Source organism: Cyanistes caeruleus, chromosome 10 (genome assembly GCF_971803275.1).
Source record: "Cyanistes caeruleus chromosome 10, bCyaCae1.hap1.1, whole genome shotgun sequence".
Lineage (NCBI taxonomy): Eukaryota > Metazoa > Chordata > Aves > Passeriformes > Paridae > Cyanistes > Cyanistes caeruleus.
This window is the reverse complement of record NC_141710.1, coordinates 5,746,377-5,765,506: the sequence shown is the minus strand read 5'-3', so window position 1 is coordinate 5,765,506 and position 19,130 is coordinate 5,746,377. Positions and strand designations below refer to the sequence as shown.

At 45.5% G+C, this 19,130-nt stretch overlaps 3 protein-coding genes across 16 annotated transcripts in view; 2 read left to right on the top strand and 1 right to left on the bottom strand.

Moving 5' to 3' along the window:
• LOC111933691 (serine/threonine-protein phosphatase 2A regulatory subunit B'' subunit alpha) overlaps window positions 1–2,254 on the bottom strand; it is a 57,006-nt gene extending 54,752 nt beyond the window's left edge. The window contains exon 1 of one of the 2 annotated variants that reach the window (XM_023933405.2): window positions 270–2,254. The gene's annotated coding sequence lies outside the window, so the exon portion shown is untranslated. The remainder of the gene's footprint in view (window positions 1–269) is intronic. The other variant, XM_086844363.1, reaches the window with a different exon arrangement.
• DBR1 (debranching RNA lariats 1) lies at window positions 2,226–10,822 on the top strand. Its single transcript, XM_086844437.1, has 8 exons — window positions 2,226–2,537; window positions 2,626–2,750; window positions 2,847–2,927; window positions 3,958–4,043; window positions 4,429–4,653; window positions 5,485–5,565; window positions 6,940–7,085; window positions 7,580–10,822. The coding sequence occupies exons 1-8, from the start codon at window positions 2,341–2,343 to the stop codon at window positions 8,253–8,255; spliced, it is 1,617 nt and encodes a 538-aa protein (XP_086700563.1). The 5' UTR covers window positions 2,226–2,340; the 3' UTR covers window positions 8,256–10,822.
• A 715-nt stretch (window positions 10,823–11,537) lies between these two features.
• The window catches only part of ARMC8 (armadillo repeat containing 8), a 59,739-nt gene continuing 52,146 nt past the window's right edge, over window positions 11,538–19,130 (top strand). For 2 of the 13 annotated variants that reach the window (XM_086844414.1, XM_086844411.1), the window contains exons 1-2: window positions 11,612–11,780; window positions 13,659–13,735. In XM_086844414.1, the coding sequence (XP_086700540.1) occupies window positions 11,736–11,780; window positions 13,659–13,735 (122 nt within the window). In that variant the 5' untranslated portion in view covers window positions 11,612–11,735. Of the gene's footprint in view, window positions 11,781–11,833; window positions 12,334–13,658; window positions 13,736–14,857; window positions 14,931–19,130 lie in introns of those variants that run through there. The other 11 variants (XM_086844422.1, XM_086844417.1, XM_086844424.1 and 8 more) reach the window with 11 other exon arrangements.

The window sequence follows — 19,130 nt, the reverse complement described above, 5'->3', positions numbered from 1 at the left end:
AAGCATTAACTTGCTGCCACCCTGTAAACAGCAGCATGGCTGATTCCCTTTGTGCTCTGAAAAGGTCAGAGCAGTTTTGCTCAGTGAACACTGAGTTTAATTAGGGATACTGAGATGCATCCTGAGTGGTGTACAAATACTAAAATACTAATAAAAGAAACCAAACTTTAGAGACACTATTGTGCACCAGTTCATTTGGGATAAATGGCACAAAGAATATAAGAATTGAGCCCGAGCCAACAAACTCAGGAAATACAATATCAGCTTACCTTGCCTGGCTGGGGGTGAATTTGGGTGGGCAGGTATCTCAGGAAGTCCTTTAAGATGGTGTACCCTGGCTAAGGTGGTATCTTCAAGAGATTCATGGACCTTTTCTGTCTCTCATCCCCTTCCTTTCAGGAAATCTGAGAGGTGGCAAATGCAGGAGGTTGCTGTTCTTCCCCAGAGAGTTGGAAAGTTTTCCCAGGAGAGATGCTGGACTGATGAGATCTTGCACTACTCCAGGTAGGTCTAAGCAAAGTTCATAAAAGAGCCAAGTGCACCCAAAGTGCTGTGGTGTGCTCTTTCCCCTTGGAGACTTGTGGGGTTTGGAAGCCAGAGGAATTTTCCCCTTCACTTCAGCTGGGCTTGGACGAACCCCAAAGTACACAGAGTAATGCAACACTGTGAAATTATGAAATGTAGGAGACAACACTCATATTTTCTTAGTATCAAAACAAAGGCCATTATGTAATGCTTGCTACTATAGGAGAACAGGAATGTTTGCTTGGTTCCATGATTACAGGGGAAGCAGTAGCAAGTTAATGCTTAACTCTGTCTTTGCAATTTTGTTCAATCCCAAGACTTAAAAAAACTCTGAACCAGTCTTGAAGTAGAAAAAGTCTGGAGTGGTTTTGCTACATGACAATACAAGGCTGCCCTACAATCTAATCCACTGCTCTTCCAAAGCAGGAAATCAGTGCTCTCCAAAGAGCCTGTCAGCCCGCAAGGAAAAAGGGGAGATGCCCGATTTCTCACCCCGCCTCATGCGCGCTTGCCCTGGTGATGTCACTGACTCTTCCTGTCCCTGTGTGCTACAAAGTGACAGAAGCCAGTGCCACTTTTTAGCATAGTGGCTATGCTAAAAACACGTCTGCCTGAGACTGAACTGGCCCCGACTCGATGTTTCATCAGCTCAAACGCCAGGTGGAAGCGTGCACAGGCGCTGTTCGTGCTGCTTCATCGCCACTTTGTGGTCTGTGAGCCACGCAGTGAGGGATAAGTACGGCTTGTGCTGCTCCCCACAGGGCTGGCCGAGGAGGTGCGGGCAGTGCCTGGCGGGCGCTGTGGTGCCGGGGGAGCCGGACAGCCCTCCTTGTGCAGCCCTCCTTGTGCAGCCCGGGTACCCCTGCAGGGGCTCCTGCCCCGCTGTACAACCCCACTCTGTGAGTGTGACGAGCCTTCCTGACCAGTTACAGCCCGTGGTGCTCATCGCTGTGCCAGTGTTACTGCCCAGAATGAAGGTCCCAGTGGCCAGCTACAGAATCACAGTCAATCACTAAGGTTGGAAAAGACCTCTGAGATCATCGAGTTCACCCTGTGGCCGATCCCCACCTTGTCAACCAGACCAGGACACTGAGTGCCACGTGCAGTCTTTCTGTAAACACCTCCAGGCGTGGGGACTTCACCAGCTCCTTGAGCTGCCCATTTTCCAGTGTCTAATCACCGTTTACATGGAGGAATTCCTCCTGATGTCCAACCTAAGCCTCTCCTGGTGCAGCTTGAGGCCATGTCCTCCTGGTCCTGTGCCTTGTGTCCTGGGAGCAGAGCCCGACCTCCTCCCGGCTGCATCCTCCTGTCATAGGGAGCTGTGGAGAGCAGGAAGGTCCTCCCTGAGTCTCCTTTTCTCCAGGCTGAGACCTCCCCAGCTCCCTCAGCTGCTCCTCTCAGACTGGTTACCCTTCCCCAGCTCCAGAACACCTCCAGGGACAGCGACTCCACCACCTCCCCGGGCAGCCCATTGCAATGCCTGGCCATCCTTCCTGTGAAGAACGGGCAAGGCTGTAAGGGATCATCGGACATCATCGGGTCAGACCTCCCTGCTCGGGTAGGGCGGGAGGGGACCACTGGAGGTCACAAGGCAGAGTCCCTCAGAGCAGGGCTCTCGGGAGCCCGTGGGCAGCGGTGATGAAGGGGTGAGCCCAGGGCCCCGTGCCCCCAGCCCATCCTGTCCCCGCGGCCCGTGCCCCCCACACGGCGCAGGCGCGGCGGTGACGCAAAGGGGCGCGGGGAGGTGACGCAAGGCGCGCGCGGCGGTGACGTTGAAGGCGCGCGCGACGCCCGCTCATTGCGACGGTGGCGATGAAGGTGGCGGTGGCCGGGTGTTGCCACGGCGCCCTGGACAAGATGTACGAGACGCTGGAGCTGCTGCAGCGGCGCCACAACGTGCGGCCCGACTTGCTGCTCTGCTGCGGGGACTTCCAGGCTGTGCGCAACGAGGCAGACCTGCGGTGCATGGCCGTACCGGCCAAGTACCGGCACATGCAGACCTTCTACCGGTGAGAGCCGCCGGCCCGGCCCCGGCCCTGGCCCCCGACCTGACCCACGCAGACTTGGTTGGGTCCAGCAGCTGCCGTGTCTCCGCAGGTACTACTCGGGCGAGAAGAAAGCCCCGGTGCTCACCGTGTTCATCGGCGGCAACCACGAGGCTTCCAACCACCTGCAGGAGCTGCCCTACGGCGGGTGGGTCGCGCCCAATATCTACTACTTGGGTAAGGTCCCTTCGCTCCAGCCCCGGTCTCCCGGAGATTTTCCCCATAGCCCCTGCCCTGCCCGGACCCTCCGTGACCCCCTCCCCTGTCCCGCAGGTTACGCGGGCGTGGTGCGGTTCCGCGGCGTGAGGATCGGCGGCATCTCGGGCATCTTCAAGTCTCACGACTACCGGAAAGGTACCGGGGCAGCGGGGCCGGCGGGGCGGGCAGCGCGGAGGGGAGAGCCGGGACCGCGGCGTGGTGGGAGGGTCTGGCTGTGCTCAGCCCCGAACCGTCTCTTGGCCTGAAAACCACCCTTGGTTCAATACACGGATTTTACTGGAGTTGGTAGATGAGTCTGTAGCTGCCCGGTGACCACAGCAGGAAGCAAGGCGCCTTTGGAGCGTTGTGGGAACAGTGTTGATTTTTCCATGGCAGTGTCCTTTCATCATGCAGTGCAACACTGATTTTCCTTGAGTGAGATGGTCAGTTTATAACAGTGACGCTCTATGTGTATTGTCCTGCCCTGAGTTTTAGGGTCAGTACATCTGGTTCCTCCTGTTTATGTGGGTATGTATTCAAGAGTTCTTCCTGGGAAGGGTGGCAAAAATCATGTCACAGACGATGACCCGTGTTAGTGAGTAGAAGATAGTTTATTTTTTCTGATCTCAGGACTTGAAAGAGTGGTCCTTGTGGCTACTGTACTGTGCTATCTTTACTAACAAATGGCTTCAGAGAAGCTTTGCAGGTAGCTTTCAAGCTGCAAAGTAACCAGTTTTCTCGAACATTTTTTTCTGTCTAATACCTGTCAGCGCTAATTAAATTTGCTGTCATTAAGGGAGCACTTTATATGCCTGAATATTGCACGAGGGAGATTTTGGCAATAACTAAAAAAGCAATTTTTCTGTTAATTCTGTAGAGTATGTAGGAGCTATGCTAGGCATTCATGTTTTTTGTCCCAAGGCAAAGTTGGAAACTCATCCCTTTTGTCAGGGTACATGTTGGTGCTTCCGCAGCCTGTGGTGCCTGTGGGCAGTGACAGGGATGTTTAGGCTGCTGCTGAACCTGTTAAGCTGTAATTTCATGGTGGGTGGCAGCACTCTGCACAATCATGAAAAATCACAGCCTTGTATTTGGCGTTACTCTAGGTGCCTCTGTGACCCTAAAAAGCTGCTGTGTAGGAGGGAACTTGTGATTCAGGCAACTATTTTTGTTTTCAACATTTTAGGCCACTTTGAGTGCCCACCATACAACCAGCAGACCATTAGAAGTGCTTACCATGTGAGGAATATTGAAGTCTTCAAACTCAAACAGGTCAGTGAAAAGCCTATTTTTTTTAAACAAGGGTAATTAATTTGTCATTAATTTAGAAGTAGGAAGTTAAAGCTGGATATTGAACCTAAATATACTTTAACACGTTGATCAGACATCTGAGGAGTGTGTCTTTTGAGGAGGAATATTGTGCTTAGCCATTATCCCTTTTAAATAAAGCTTTTAAAATTTTCATGAGGAAGAAGATGCCTTTGGCTGTGGGCAGAGGACTTGCTCTCTAGCTATGATTTCCTCTGACTGCCTGACTTACAGTGATGATATGAACTCTTTGATAAGGCAGTATAAAGCACAGGTGGCTGCCTCAAGTAATTTCTAAACTTCTTTGTCAATATGTTGTATTTATGCCATGTGCTTTTTGACCTGACAGCTAAAGCGTCCCATCGATATATTTATGTCACATGACTGGCCAAGGAGCATCTATCACTATGGAAACAAGAAACAGCTCCTCAAAATGAAATCCTTCTTCCGTCAAGAAGTGGAGAGCAACACATTGGGAAGCCCTGCTGCTTCAGAGCTTCTGCAGCACCTGAAACCCACCTACTGGTTCTCAGCACATCTTCACGTTAAATTTGCAGCTTTCATGCAACACGAGGTAAAGGGGGACAGAAAATGAATTGGTCCCAGACACACTTTAGAATTATTCTGGTGCAGATAATCATGTCCAGAAAAGCAATTTAGTGTTTTTTGATCTTAAAACTCAGTTAAAACAATGAGAAATTAAGTGGTGTTAGGACTATTGTTTTATGTAAATGAAAAAGATGTTATGAATGAGGGGTGTAATTCCCTAATCTTCTTCAGGAACAGCATGAAATAGCTGAAGTTACTGTTCTTGAAAGTTGTTAATTTAACTGTATAGAAAAACACTCCTGCTCTGTTGGGGAGGCAGACAACTTCAAAATAGGTGAGAAAAAGGAGATAACTTCAAAGAAGATGCTAAGGGAGTGATTGAAGAGGGTGGTTATCTGAGGGTGGGAGGATCCCTGTAGCACAGTTTTGCAGGTCTGGTAGCTTGAGTCAAAGCCAAAAGCCAGCCTGTAGTTGAAACAGTTATTCCTGAAGTGGTGCCAGTGCTGTTCCTATTTGCAAGTTATTTATCTGTAAAAATGTAACTCCAGACCTTGTAGGGTCAACAAATCGGTTTTCAATTAAGTTACAATTTTTCTTTTTGCTCCAAGGCTGGATTTGCTCAGCTGCCTTAGTTAATGCTGAAATGTAGCTCTTGCTTTATCTTGCTATCATCTACATCCTGCTTCCCCTTATACTCCCAGTGAAGTCTGTACTTCTCTTTGTCCCTGCTAATTTTTTATTTCAGAAAGTATTTTTCTGTAGAAATTATACCTTTAAACCTGTCTATACAGCTTGTTTAGAGTGGTCAAATTTCACATAAGCTCTAATCATTGTGTTAACACCATTTGCTTCCTAGACAAACTCCAAAGAAGAGTTACCAAAAGCAACCAAGTTCCTGGCTCTGGATAAATGCTTGCCCCACAGAGACTTCCTGCAGGTGATGAACATGTGTAGAAGGTTTACACTTTAAATATTTTGTTTGAACTGCCAGTGCTGTTTTTAGATATAAGATGAAGAATAGTGCTGATAAGTGGAGGGATTTTAAAGAAACTAGGAATGCATGTGTGGAATGGTCTTTGTGGGATTTTTCCTGAACTAAGCAAACTGTTGTGTAGGCACAATGTTTACTTAATTTTACCGCTACCATCCAGCTGAGAGCAAGTACCTGACTTCATGGATGAGTCTAAAATAGTTTGCTGTGAGAGTGAGTTCTGATAGTGTGTTTTGAAATGCACTCAAGTGTTTTTACTAGTCTTAGAGTGGCTTTTATTTATCATCCCAAGGGGAAGGTGGTTCATTGTCTGTCCTTTAGATGTGTGGTGGGATGCATTTCCCCTAGTAACTACCTTTGAAGGTGGAAGAGAGTATGAGGATAGGCTCTATCTGTGCAAAGGGACATGAGTCCTAGTCCACACTAAAATCCTATAACAAAACTGATCTGGATTGGTACTTCCTCCAGAAGATCTTAATTTCAGTTCATCATGAACGAGTTTAAAAACATTTCCTGTTAAATCATAGCTGTGCTAAGAGTGGGTGTTCCTACAGCAGAATTTGAAATTGACAATTCCTGTCAATTCTTGGTTTGTATCCATATAGAAGTGTCTTAGTTTGAAAGAGACATGTCTTTCAAGGAAGGTGGGAACCTCCCTTGGAATAGAAAATATGACCCCCTACCCTCCAAATTATTATAACTTTTAGATTATGAGACTTTCAGGAGAAGATAAGAAAAAACTAATAACAGTTCTTTACTGGAATATATATGTTTAAATCTGGCAGTACTTCTGCCTTTCCCAAGAGAAACACATGTGCCTCCCCATCTCTCTAAGAGATATAGCAAACTGCACCCCCTCCCTTGTCCTGGCCACATCTTTTGTCTCTCTTAAGTGTCTATTGTTCCAGTCTCTTAGGCAACAAATGGGAGAAAAATTCCCTAAGAGAGGCGAAAAAAAAAAAATAAAAAAGGAAAAAATCCTAACCTCCAACAGAAGGCAGAATGAATTTAGGATCAGGCGCATTCTGTTTCTAAGTTGCATCACTATCCCAGCTGCTGGCAGTAAGGGAGGGAGTATGTTCTGCTTATTAATTGCTGTAAGCTGAAATTCAGAAATGTCTTTTTTACTGTTACTGATTGTCCTTTGTTAGCCCCTTATAGGAAGCTGGCTTGAGAGGACTTGTTTAGAGACCACTAGCTCAGTGTACTTTAAACTTCATTAAAACCTTGCACAGTGAAAGTAACATTTGAAACTTTAATCAGGTTCTCGTGTCAATAGAAATATCTCACTACATCTGTTTGCTGTGTGTTTTTAAGTAGATAATAGACGTGGACCATGATCCCAATGCAGGTGACTCACTGGAGTATGATGCTGAGTGGATTGCAGTCCTCAAGGCTACCAACAGTCTTGTTAATGTGACCCAGAGCTCCTGGAATATGCCTGAAAAGAATGGCCTCTATGCCAAGTAAGTTCTCTGCAAAATAGAGATGAAAATGAGGGGTTTTTGTTTTTTTTTTCTGGACTGGAAGTAAAGTTATACTGGAGATGTGCTTCTGTTATGCAGCCTGTAATGCCTGTAGGGCTTGCTAAATGCTTTGGAAAGAAAAGAGGATGTTCACAAAAGATGTAGTCTAAAGCATACAACTTCTTTACTGCTCTACCTGGGTAGTTAATTTTATTTTGCAAACTTAGATACCAGCATTTGAGGGACAGAAACTACACCATGAGGCTGAAAAACAGGCTGGGTTATGGGTGTGGGTTGACATAATACGCTAATCCTTAGTGGGGAGAAGGGTGTCTCAGTACTGTCCAAAAGAAAATTAAAACCTTCCTGAAAAAGCATTTGAGGAATAAAGTGTCTGTTGTAAAATGAATTTATAATCCATCTTTGAAGGTTACACTCTGCAGTGGGAGCCTTTTGACTTGCTGTGCTTGTTTAAACTTTATGCACTTTTTTAGGTGGGATTACAGTGTGACAGAAGAAGCCATTAAAGAGGTGTTAGAAGAGCTGAACCATGACCTCAAAATTCCTTGCAACTTCACACTGACAGCTGCTTGTTACGATCCCAGCAAACCCCAAAAAAACATGGAGCCAGTTCATACCATCAATCCACAGACCACCGAGTTCTGTGCCCAGTTTGGCCTCACTGACATCAATGACAGGATCCAGCAGGCTAAAGAAGAGAGCTCAGGACGAGGTGAATGTGAAGAGGAGGACGAAGAGGAGATGGACAGTACTGGGTCAGCAGAGGAACCCAGTGAATACAATACAGATAATTCTGGCCTGTCATGCTTTAATCCAGATGAAATAATGCTGGATGAAGAAGGTGGTGATGAAGACTTGAGTACATGCTCTGTAGATCCCTCCCCTGATCACCCTCCTGAGTTCTCTACGAGCTTCTCTGACATCCGGATCATGCCAGACTCCATGGCGGTGTCCTCTGATGATGCCATGGACTCCAACAACGAGGAGCTGGAGAAGTCTGGTGGGAGCAAGCAGGTGGAGGAAAAGAGCTCCACTGAGAGGTCATTAAAACGCATCGGTGGTGATGAAAACGGGAACAGTGGTGTTAAAAAAATCAGGAGAAGGAACCAAGCTATCTATGCTGCAGAGGACGAAGATAAAACAGATTAATACTTCACAGGGTGTGTAAATAACTTCTCTTCCTGCCTTTCTGTGGGAAGGTGGTGAGAATTTTAGTGGACTGTGCGTGCTTTTAATGTCACATGATCTTAGTCATGTTACTTTCTCAAGCTCAGAGACTGGATGTACTTCTCACAGGGAAGGTGATTTAGAATAGACATCAAAGGAAGAAGCTGAGACTTTTTCAACAAAGAACTTTGTCAAAGGATGTAAAGCTCATATATCCTTGATTTTGTTTCAGTTCTTGGTGTATGGTGTATACTCGATATCTTCAGCTGAACAAGATTCACCATGCTTGTTTAACAAGAACTCTTAAACTGTAGCCTGAGTCCAAGTGAGAGGATGTCTGACTTCCTAGACTAAATGATTTTATTTTATTGCTTTTGTCCTGTTTTATATTGAACTATTAATACACTATAGCATACGCAATAACCCTATGAATAATATTTGAAAATAGAATTCCCATTATAACAAAACAGCAATAGAAGAATGAAGATTTTTGTTTCTGGTGATAGTCATGCCACAGAAAAACTTTGTGGTCATAAGCAAAACAATATGTATTGTCCAGGATTAGCTTTTAATTACAGTTCTGATAGTAAACCAAGTTTCTTGATTTGGAGTATGACGGTTTTATAGGGACCATGGAAGACTGCCTCTCTATTCTTAGAAATTCACTTTTGTGCTGTTTCTTAAATCTTGAGAACAATGTCTTAAAATGGAAGTAGTTAGGAAGGACAACTTTCTAAATATGCATACCACCACTGTCTCAACTCTGATTAATCAGGGCTGTGTTTTGCGTTCATACAAGGTGATAGGTGTGTAAGTTGCCTGAGACAATAACACCTCCCATTTTCATTAGTATCACTTTTCACTTGTCATTTCTGTAGCTGTAACTTTGCTGAACTCTTAAAACTGGATTTGGAATCTTCCAAAGCACCTTTGTAATCTTCAGCTGAGGGAGAACAGGAGCTGACAGAATAGAGACCCTCTTTGAAGTTTTCTGTTTATTTTTTTTTTTCCCTGAATTATTAAATGGCACTCCTTTGGCCTAAGAGGCCATGGGGACAAAACTAAGTGAATTCATGAAAATGACAATGTTTTCAAGCATATGTCATTAGATTCATTAGCCTTCCTGACAGATGGAATTCTTAGATGGAACTCCTCATGGCCATACTGCCCCAAGAGCAGAAGGAAAAGCCTTCTTCCCTGAGAGAAGGAGGAAAAGCTCCCGTGTTTATCCTCCCCAAAGGCATAGGCAGTGTGAAGGAGAAAGCATCCTGACAGGAACAGGGAGCTGGATAGGGAGCAGTGAGTGAAATGCATCTGTGAGTTGTGTATCAGACTCGGGAATTCTGTCTTTAAATCACTTCCATGGTCTGGGGTTCATCTTGCTTCCTCTCCTGTCAAGCAGTTCACTACAAAAACTAAACACCTTAAATATTCAAGGGCTAGAAAAGGGCATAATTAATGCTCTCAACGGTTCAATTATCAGCTCATCTGTCAGAACAGCTGCCAAAAGAGCTGTGCTTAGGTATGAGGAGAAACTGGGAGTAACCCGGGTGTGACACTGGGTTTGAACTGTCAGATAATTTATTGACGCAGATGAGTCTTTTTAAGGGTCCTGGGTCTGCAGTGGTAAAATCTTAATCATGCCTCATGATCTGAACACTATAATGAAAATAAAGTATTTTAAATACAAATTCTGTTATGGACTTGAAAAGCCTCCCAAGGAACCTGAGCATGGTATTGTGCTCTCAAGGTTTCTGCACTGGAATAGAAGATGTATCTTGCATGACTTTTCAGTCTGATTCCTTATGTTTTTAAAACAAATTGTTCTGTCCTGTGTTGTCCTGTGCCTCCCCCGCTTCAGATAAATGTGTTTCTAAAAGGCACGAGACTTGAACAAGATACAATATTGACTTTTGAACCTTTAAATACTTTTTAATGAAGTATTTCAGTGTCCATTGATCAGAGTGCAGCTGGTAAATACAGTGAACATAAATGTTTTTGAGTGTGAATCATATCTGACCTCCAGAGGTGACCTTTCTTGCAGTCGTTTGCACCCTCTTTGCAGTTTGCAGTGTCCTCCCCTGTCTTGCTTTCATCCATTATGGATTTTCCCTGTCGGCAAGATTCTCTGCTGCAAGGAGGATTCAGTAGAAGCTGAGCTTCTTCAGTAAAGGCCAGATATTTCAAATAGTATCGAAAACTCTAGGGAATGCTGACACATTTCTACTTGCTTTTAAGACCTAGAGTCTCCAATCCTTTTTAAAAAGAAGATTTAGAGACTCTTTGAGAACTTTTGAAATTTTTATGAGAAGCCTATGGAAAACATTTCTCTGTACAACTCTTGTATTGCATTTTTTTTTCAGTGTCTGTACTGAGTCTAAAACGGTTTTTGCTGTTACTAGCACTTGGGAAAAGTATTCACCTGTTCCATCCCAGGCCAGCACAGAGGTATTTTCACAGAATGTCATCAGTCTGCTCAGAGAAAAACAGTGAAGAGGTATAGCCTTGTTTCATAATGGAGTGATTTTAAATTAAAGCTATTAAAGTCATCTTGTGACTGCTTCCTAAGATATGTTTATTGTACTCATGTTATCCTGTGCAATCTCTAGCAGCTGCCAAAACTCCGTTTTCTTAGGAAGGGCATTGGTTGAGAGCTGTGAACCTGAGCTGTGATGTTTCTGCTATTTTTTTGTGGTTTTACCATCCTCCTCCCATTTAGTTCTGACTTCAGCGTGGGTACAGACAGTGTCCCCATGCCTCAGGCTGTATAATACATTGGGGCTAATAAAAAAAAATAGCAGATCTTACGGAACCTGTAGCACATCTTAGTGAAGTCCTGGATTGTTTTCTGTGAAAAACAAATTCAAAACCAAAGAAATCAATGCTGGCAACAAAAGCCAGCATTGACGAACTAATGGAACCCAAGCCATTTCTGCTCAGCGAGGCTGAGGGGAAGGCGAGCTCGGGCTCGTTTCGGTTCGGGTTCGTTTCGGTTCGGGCTTGGACAAAGGCTCGGCAGGCTCTAGCTCGTGCTCGGCTCAAGTTCGGATCTGCTCGGGCTGGGCTCGGCTCGGGCTCATTTCCACTCGGTCTCTGGCTCCACTCCGCTCCGCTCGGCTCCACTCGGTCTCCGGCTCGCCTCGTTTCTGCTCGGCTTCCCTCGGCTCCACTCGTTCTCCGGCTCGGCTCGGATCCGCTCGCCTCAGGCTCGCGTTCGGCTCGGGCCGTCACTCTCCGCGGCCCGCGCCGGCCGCGCCCTGCCCCACGCGTGCGCACAGCGGGCGCCGTTCCGCACGCGGGTGGTGTGCGGCGGCGCAGGCGCGGTGGGGCGGCAGCGGGGGTTCGGCGCCGGCCGGCTCGCTGGGCCCGCCCCGCTACCCCCGGCCCCCGCCCGCCGCGCGCCCGCCATGAGCCCGCGCCCGCCGGCCTGAGGCGCCGCCGGTGCCGGAGCGCTCCGCCAAGATGGCGTGTGTGCTGGAGGCGCCGCTCCGCATGAGCGTTCTCTCGGTGAGTGCCGCGGGCCGGGCCCTGCCTGACCTTGGCCCCCGCTGGGCCCCTCTGTCCGGTGGCGCCGGGAGCGGCCCTGGGGCTGCGCCGGGAGCGGGGGCGGTGCGGGCGGCGGGGCCGCGCTCCTTCCCTCTGTTCCCCGCGCCGCAACTTCTCCCGGTGCTGGTTTTCCCCTTACGAGGATCCCGTTCCGTGGCTGCGGAGGCACCGGCGCTCTGGACGTGTCGTTCGCTGCTGACACGGCTCGGGCTCGCCGGCCCCGAGCAGCTGCTGCTCGGCACGCGGAGGGCCCTGGCGCTGTCGGCTCTGCCCTTCCTCAGGGGCTGCGGAGCAGGGCTGGCGCTCTCAGGTGGGCTCGCAGCCCGCCCCGATTCGGGGGCTGTGCCGCTGCCGGAACCGGGGCTCTCTCCTCGCAGCGTCCCAGCTCCTGCGGCAGGGAGGAGCCGCCGTGCTGCGGGAGCCTCTGACAGCCGCCTTCCCTTCCCCGGGGACGGCCCAGGGCGCGCAGCGGTCCTGCTGCATCGCACGCGTGCTGGGAGCAGCGACGCAAAAGGTGCAGCCCGGGTGCTCCCCTAAGAGCGGAGGGTTGGCGCTTTTCCTTCTCTTTGAAAAATTCGTGTTGGTTAAGAGATCCGCGAAACTGATTATGTCGATAAAAGAAGACTTTTTTTGGGGAAGACTGCCTGCATGTGAATACCCTTCTACATATTGCACACCTCGTAGCTGGTGGTGTGGAAGCCAGGATATTTTAGAAACAGAAATCTACGGGATATTTGAAGTCTAGGGGAGTTTTACACTTAAATACATAGGTCAGATAGCTAAAAGTCTGTTGCTGTTCTCAAAAATGCTGTCTTTGGTTGCACGGTGGAAGTGTATCTGTAGGATTTACGTGGCATAATTTAATAGTGTTTCTGGAGACAAAGGAGCCCTGCTGCCTCTAGATGATTCTTCTCTGTGATGTGAGACCACAGGCAAGAAGCTGCTGGTGCCTCTTGACATCGAGGTGGGGAAGCAGGAGTAGATTCAGCCCCATAGCAGATACTTGCTAAAGCAAGGGAGAGTTTTCAATTCCCTTAGAGCTTCTCTCAAGGAAAATTCATAAGGAAAAAATGGGCAAAGCTTAATGAAAAGAGAGCTGGTGAAAAGAAAAAAAGGTGAGATAATGGAAACACAGCTTGGCAAGTGTTCGTGAGAACCTGCAGGGAAAATTCCCTTTGCCTTTCCCACCCTTTTGTAATGCTTGCCATCTCCGACTTTGGATCTTCTCAAAAGGAATAACAAATCAGTGGTGCATAAGTGTGTAGCTTACAAGCATGGTCCTGTTGCCGAGAAGAAAATTTGCTTTGTCTTATACAGCACTATGAGAATGTTGTGGGCAATACTGTGCTGCTGTCCCATTGAAAGTGTGTGGCACAGGCTTTGAAATGTAGATATGTTGTGGCAAAGTAAGTTACAGAAAAATGTCTTGTTAGGAGCTTCCCTCTTTTGGAGAGCTTGTTTGTGGGTATGATTCTTGAGCAACATTGACTGCTCTTTGGAACTTTTTCTTCAAGGTTTTTTTATTCTATATAGTAATTAAACATAATAAAATTGCAATTCAAGGCAGTACTGATAACTGCAGTTCATAAATATCTCTCTGTTAACTTGCTTTGACAGTTACCATGTTGTCATCTACGTTAAGCACCTCATCTTCTCTAGATTACACTTGAACACAGTGTTATCTTTGTGTGATGTTGCCCAGCAGTAACGCACTGCACATTAAAATGTAATTCTTTGGGTTCCCTGCCTCTTGCCTGGGAAGTTTTGTAGACTTGCTGCTGCATAAGCCATTGTATGAATTGATATAAATTATTGAAATTGTTTGCTCTCTCTCTGCAGGAGGTCACAGCCAGTAGCCGCCACTATGTCGATAGATTGTTTGATCTCGATCCCCAAAAAGTCCTGCAAGGTGTCATGTAAGTCATTGAAACACTCTTGGTTGTGCATAGGGCAGATGTACTTGATCCTACTAGAGTGATAGGTTAAGGGCAAGAAACTCTACCTATGTTTTTTTTGAGAAATGCAGTTGGCAAATCTTTATACAAGTATGTCAGTATTGATATAGAGATAGTATTGATATATAGACTCTCACACTGTAGTGCATATGGTTTATAACACAGCCTCCCAGTTGCCAGAAATGAGGTTAAACATTCTGTGAGCACTGAAATTTTTTTGCGATATATTTATGCCTTTTGGCCATGTTTTGCTCCTCTTCCAGGTCTGTTGAGACTCTTTTTTTCTTACTGCACTGCCAAGTCAGTGTACCTGCCTCTTACTCTTTCCCCTGCTGCCATGCCTCTGTGTTGGCTTTGACTTTTTTAGTGCTTGGCTTCTGTCTCCCCATGGGAACTGCAAGCTGCAAGAGAATGCTTCTGCAGACCTGAATTTGGATGCAAGTTATATTTCAGTACTTGTGTTTCATGCCAGCAGTCAGGGCAGTGACTGAGAGGGTGAGACAAGGAGCAGGAGTGAAACTGCTGCAAAGCTCTGGTTGTTCCCTTGCTGTCCTTGGGCCATGAGCTTTCTACTAGAATCACTTTTCCAGCAAAGTGGCAGATGAGACCTTGCCCAGGACTGACTTTGGTGATGGAACCAGACCTTTTTGGGTTTACCAGTAGCTTGTTGGCTGTGGCAGTCTAATAAAACACCAGGAGAAATCAGAGGAACAAATGGGTCAAATAGCCAAGAATGTTGGTTGTGTTGCTTAGCGTGACTTGAGGTGTTCCCCAGTAGCAGATGAAAACAATTATTCCAAATGTCCAGGGGCAACCTGTCAGTGTCCCTTTAAAATACATGAGGAACTCTGTCTAGGTAAAATTGTCCTGGAAGCTTTTTTGGTTGGAATACCCCCTTACCTGCATAAGAACTTCTGATACCCTGCTGTAACTATGAACAGGTTCTTAACTCTATTCTAGGAGAGTCTGGTTTTGCTTCCACCCCTTGGCCTCCTCAGAAGGGTGGTGGGATGGTCCTGGGGAAGGAGATGTCTCATCCAGTTCCCCAGTGGGGTGACTTAGCCCCTGTTTTCTCCCTGGCAGATGCTCTGAGCCATGGCTGGTGCTCCGTCCCTGCTCTCCTTCCTTTTCAAAGGACTGGAGCCCACAACCCTTGGTAATCCCTTCCCTATCTTTTGATATGTTATTCATCTTTTGCAGTCTAACTGATCTCCCAGAAACAGGGAGTATCTTTGTCTTGAGTAACATCTGAAATTGGTCATCTTGTCCATGGGTGTCAGTGGATTCTATGCTGAGATCCTTTCTTGTATTTAAAGATAAGAAAACATCAATTTATTTCACAAAATCTCTCACAGGGCAGATTTGAATGGTAAAACTATTTGTGATGCTCTGGCTGAAATCTTAACTGTGGGAGTATCTTTACTGACTCTGAGCCAGTCCTTTGTGGCAGATATGTTGTTTTTGAAATATTGGTGGGTGGGTGTGTGACAGTCCAATTTAGAAAACAAATATATAAAATAAGTATATGAAAGAATATAAAAATGTATATAAAAGATGGAATTTAGAGTAGTATATGTATTAAAAATTTCTATCAGTACAGGATTCTTTTTTGGGCAGAAAAGTACTACTTTGTCCTTTCTTTGATTTCAGGGTATATGCAGAGGTATTGAAGTTAGAATGATCTGGTATTTGGGGTGGAGTAGGAAAGGATTAATGTTTTTCCAGAAGTGCCTGTCAGAAGCTTTACCAGATATGCTGCATCCTTTGCAGAAAATCTTTGTTTCCTAAGATGTGCTGGTTTTTCCCTGCATCCTGGCTGGAAATACTGATGACCTAGATTTTTATTTTGATTGATGGAACTGTATGAATATCAAGGATCAGAAAATGGGCTGTTGTAAGAGGCTTTGTTTCTGCAGATTGTCTTCAGTTACAATAGTCCTGTTTTTTGTATGCTTGAATGAATAACTTGGGCTTGGGGCTTTTTTTCATTGCATCCTTGTAATTATAATGAAACCAAACTTCTGAATGAGCTTTGATAAAAGTAAAATGTACCTAAATGCTTCTTGAACTTGAAAATCATGCCAGTCCAGTTTTCATCTTGTAACTTGAGAAAGCTTTAATTACATATTCTGAAAGTATTTAAATGATTAAAATCTCTTTTTTTTCCCTTGCTTTCCCATGAATTTTCAGAGAGGTGGTGTTCAGAGTTTTCCTTATCCAGAAAATAAAGCTTTACCTGGTTAGGAGTACCTGTTTTTTAATTTTCCTTCTAATGAGAAAATAGAAAACATTTATTTGTTGTCCAGTACAGCTGCATGTGTCTATTGATCTTATTTCAAAATACAAAGTTTCTTACGGAACTTCTGTTCACATAATTTCTATCCTACTCATCTGGGTATGGACAGTGGGTAGGATGGGGAGAATTGTACCTACCACTAAGTCCTGAAATTCTGATCAGGATTTGAAAAGTTGAGATGACTACTGCCTTTTTTACTGTACCTGGTAGTGCACTAAAGTGTTCAAGGCCCGTCTCCATACCCACATCTGTATGGCAGTGTGTGCATTTACCTTCTACTTACTGTCTTTGGAGATGAGATAGGTTAATATAGTGGTTTCCTTCTGTAAACATGAACTCTACATTGTGGCCAGGCTTACGCTTGAGAGGTCTTTACAGGTTTGCTTTGTGTCTCCTTAGGTGCTCCTGTGACCCTTTCCTCTTGCTGTTGTAGATCTCAGGTTTTCTCCAGTGTGCTCTGAGTGCATTCTGCAAGGTCAGCACTGATGTCAGGTGTGCAGCTCGTGTTGGCAGTGCATACATTGCCTGACACAGATACTGCAGTGCATTAAGGGCTGTGGTTCTCAGAGGTTCTCTTCAATGTTTTGCTGTTATTGGCAGAGGAACAGAACAGAGGTGGCTCTGTAAATTTCTGTGTTTTTATGGGAGCTTAATTTGTCTGAAGTTTGTTCCTGCAACATCATCTTCTGCTTTGCAGTATTTTATTTCTTTTATTAAAAGCATTTCTGGGTTGTGATCCTTAGACTGTCATTTGCTTTTTAGCTGCTATTAAGGTCAGGACCACATTGTTCAGATGCAAGACTGATACCTGTTTCTATTCTCTAATTTATTTGCTGGTAGGGGGCTTCTTTGAGAGACATTTTATCACACATTTAGCCTGGTGCCTTCAAAGTGGCAATATATCATTTTATGGAGAACTCTGTAATCCCACCTCAAGGCTGCATTTGAAAGGAGCATCCTTCCTGACAAGCCTGGCTTACTCAAGGTTCCAGCTGTTTCTCATCAGACTATTCCTCAGCAGTCAGAGGGTGTCATCCTTTAAGACTTGTAAATTACCATCTTTGTGGTGCACTGAGAATTCCTGTGCTACTTCTGTTCCTCTCCTTTATGACCAGTAGGAATTAGAAGACAAGCGTTTTCCAATCTCGTGTGAGCATTTTATTTCTCAGCACAATGAAAGAAACATCCTATAGAAATGGCACATGGTCCTCCCACTGTGTGTTTTGCATCCAACTATTTTATTTTGGTAGTTTGGTTCTGTATAAATGTTCCAGGCACAGGTTTAGATGGCTGAGTGTGCTGTGTTCTCAGCTATGGCTGTTGGAGGGATCATCAGTGCAGTGTTCACACATGCCCACAGCAAAAACTGTGAAATATGAGAGGCAACAACTTCATGAAGTGGGAAGAGAGGGAATTCCCATCTCAGTTATCCCCCTTCAGACAGTTGTGAAGAGGCTACTTCTGCTTCTTGTTCTTGTCTGTTAAACAAACTTTCTGTAACATTAAGTGATGAACAGTGCTTGTTTCCACATTTTGCATCCCAAACAGCTGCATCAGATTTTCATTCTCAGTGGGCACTTCTGCACCTCAGTTTTCTGCAGGAGCTGTTCTGGTTTTGTGCATATTCCCTTAGGTGTGTGGAAACAGAGAACAATCCTTAGGGGGTTGTCATAGTTTGCCCTGTACATTTTGGTCAATTCTGTTGTCTCCTAGGCAGTACACTGTAGTAAATGCATATCCTGTATGAAACTTGGAGGTGTTATTGGCTAACAACAAGTGATGTAATTTTTTGAAGCATTGTTTTTGTGCAGAGTCATTCATGCGTTAAGGGAAGAGGCTCCCGAGTCCCTCGTAAATGCTTTGTAAACTGCAGGATGGGCTCTTTGTGGCTTGGACCTGGGAAGCTGCAGGATCTGACAGAAACTGGAGCAGGTTTAGGTGGTGCTGGGAGCACTGCTCACCTTGTTGGTTTTTCCCTTTCAAGAGGTGAGCTGTGAAGGAAGGCTTTTTGGAGGGAGAGAAGGAACTGAAAGGCTTAAACATCTAGAATTAAGTAGTGCTTTGTGAAGAGGGGCTTTCAGTGCAGTGGTTTTTGTAGTCAGGTGTAAGGATGGTGTAGACAGAGGGAAGAGAGGAAGGTGCACTTAAATGCAATTGTGTTCCTGTCACAGAGAAAAGGTTCTCTCACTTTTGCATGCTTTTATAATGCAGCTAAAGATGCTTATGCAGAATAGTTGGGGTTTTTTTGGCAAGTAAGTTGTTATATATTGTAACTCCTGGTATAATATTTAGAGGTGGGGTAAACATTAGGTGTACCTATGATACTTGGCCATCTTCAGCGTTACAGGGATGTTTAATATTTCAAGCCTTGCAGTTACTGCTCTGAGCCTGTGAGAGAATGATGGTTATTGACTCTGTTTCACTGCTGCTTTTGAGATGGCTGTGAAGCCACTTTTCTCCAAAACCCCTCTGTTGATACTATCCTCAGCATGATGATACTGTTCCTTTGATGGCTTGAGGCTCACAGTTGGATGAGGGAGCAGGAGCAGCCTCTGACAGACTGGCTGATGGAGCTGGAGAGAATGGGGCAAGCATTGGTCACAGGTGTCCTGAGGTGGGACTCGGTAGCAGACCTCAAGTTGAGCCCAGCTGAACATGACATGGCCATTCAGAGTTTACTTTCCCCGTATTAATCTGTTATACAAAGGGAGTGGATGCCTGCAAGGGAGGGTGTAAGCAGCAGGCAGCTGGGGAGAAATAGTTCTGCCCTTTGGGAGTGTTGTCAAGACTGAACTTGGTGGTTGGGCCTGAGGGATATGTGCCACAGAGCCAGAAATGCTGCTGAGTTTGTGATTCTTCATATTTGGCATTGGAGTTTTTTGGTTCCAAGCTAATAGTTTGCACTGATTGGAATCAGTATTAAAAAAAGTTGAATTTAGTAGCTTTCCAACAAAGCTCATTTCCTATTTGCTATATGGAGCTTTTATGCTAATGCCCTGTAAAGGGTTGGTATTTGTTGCAACATGCAAAGGACAGAACTCTGTTTACTAATTAATTTGT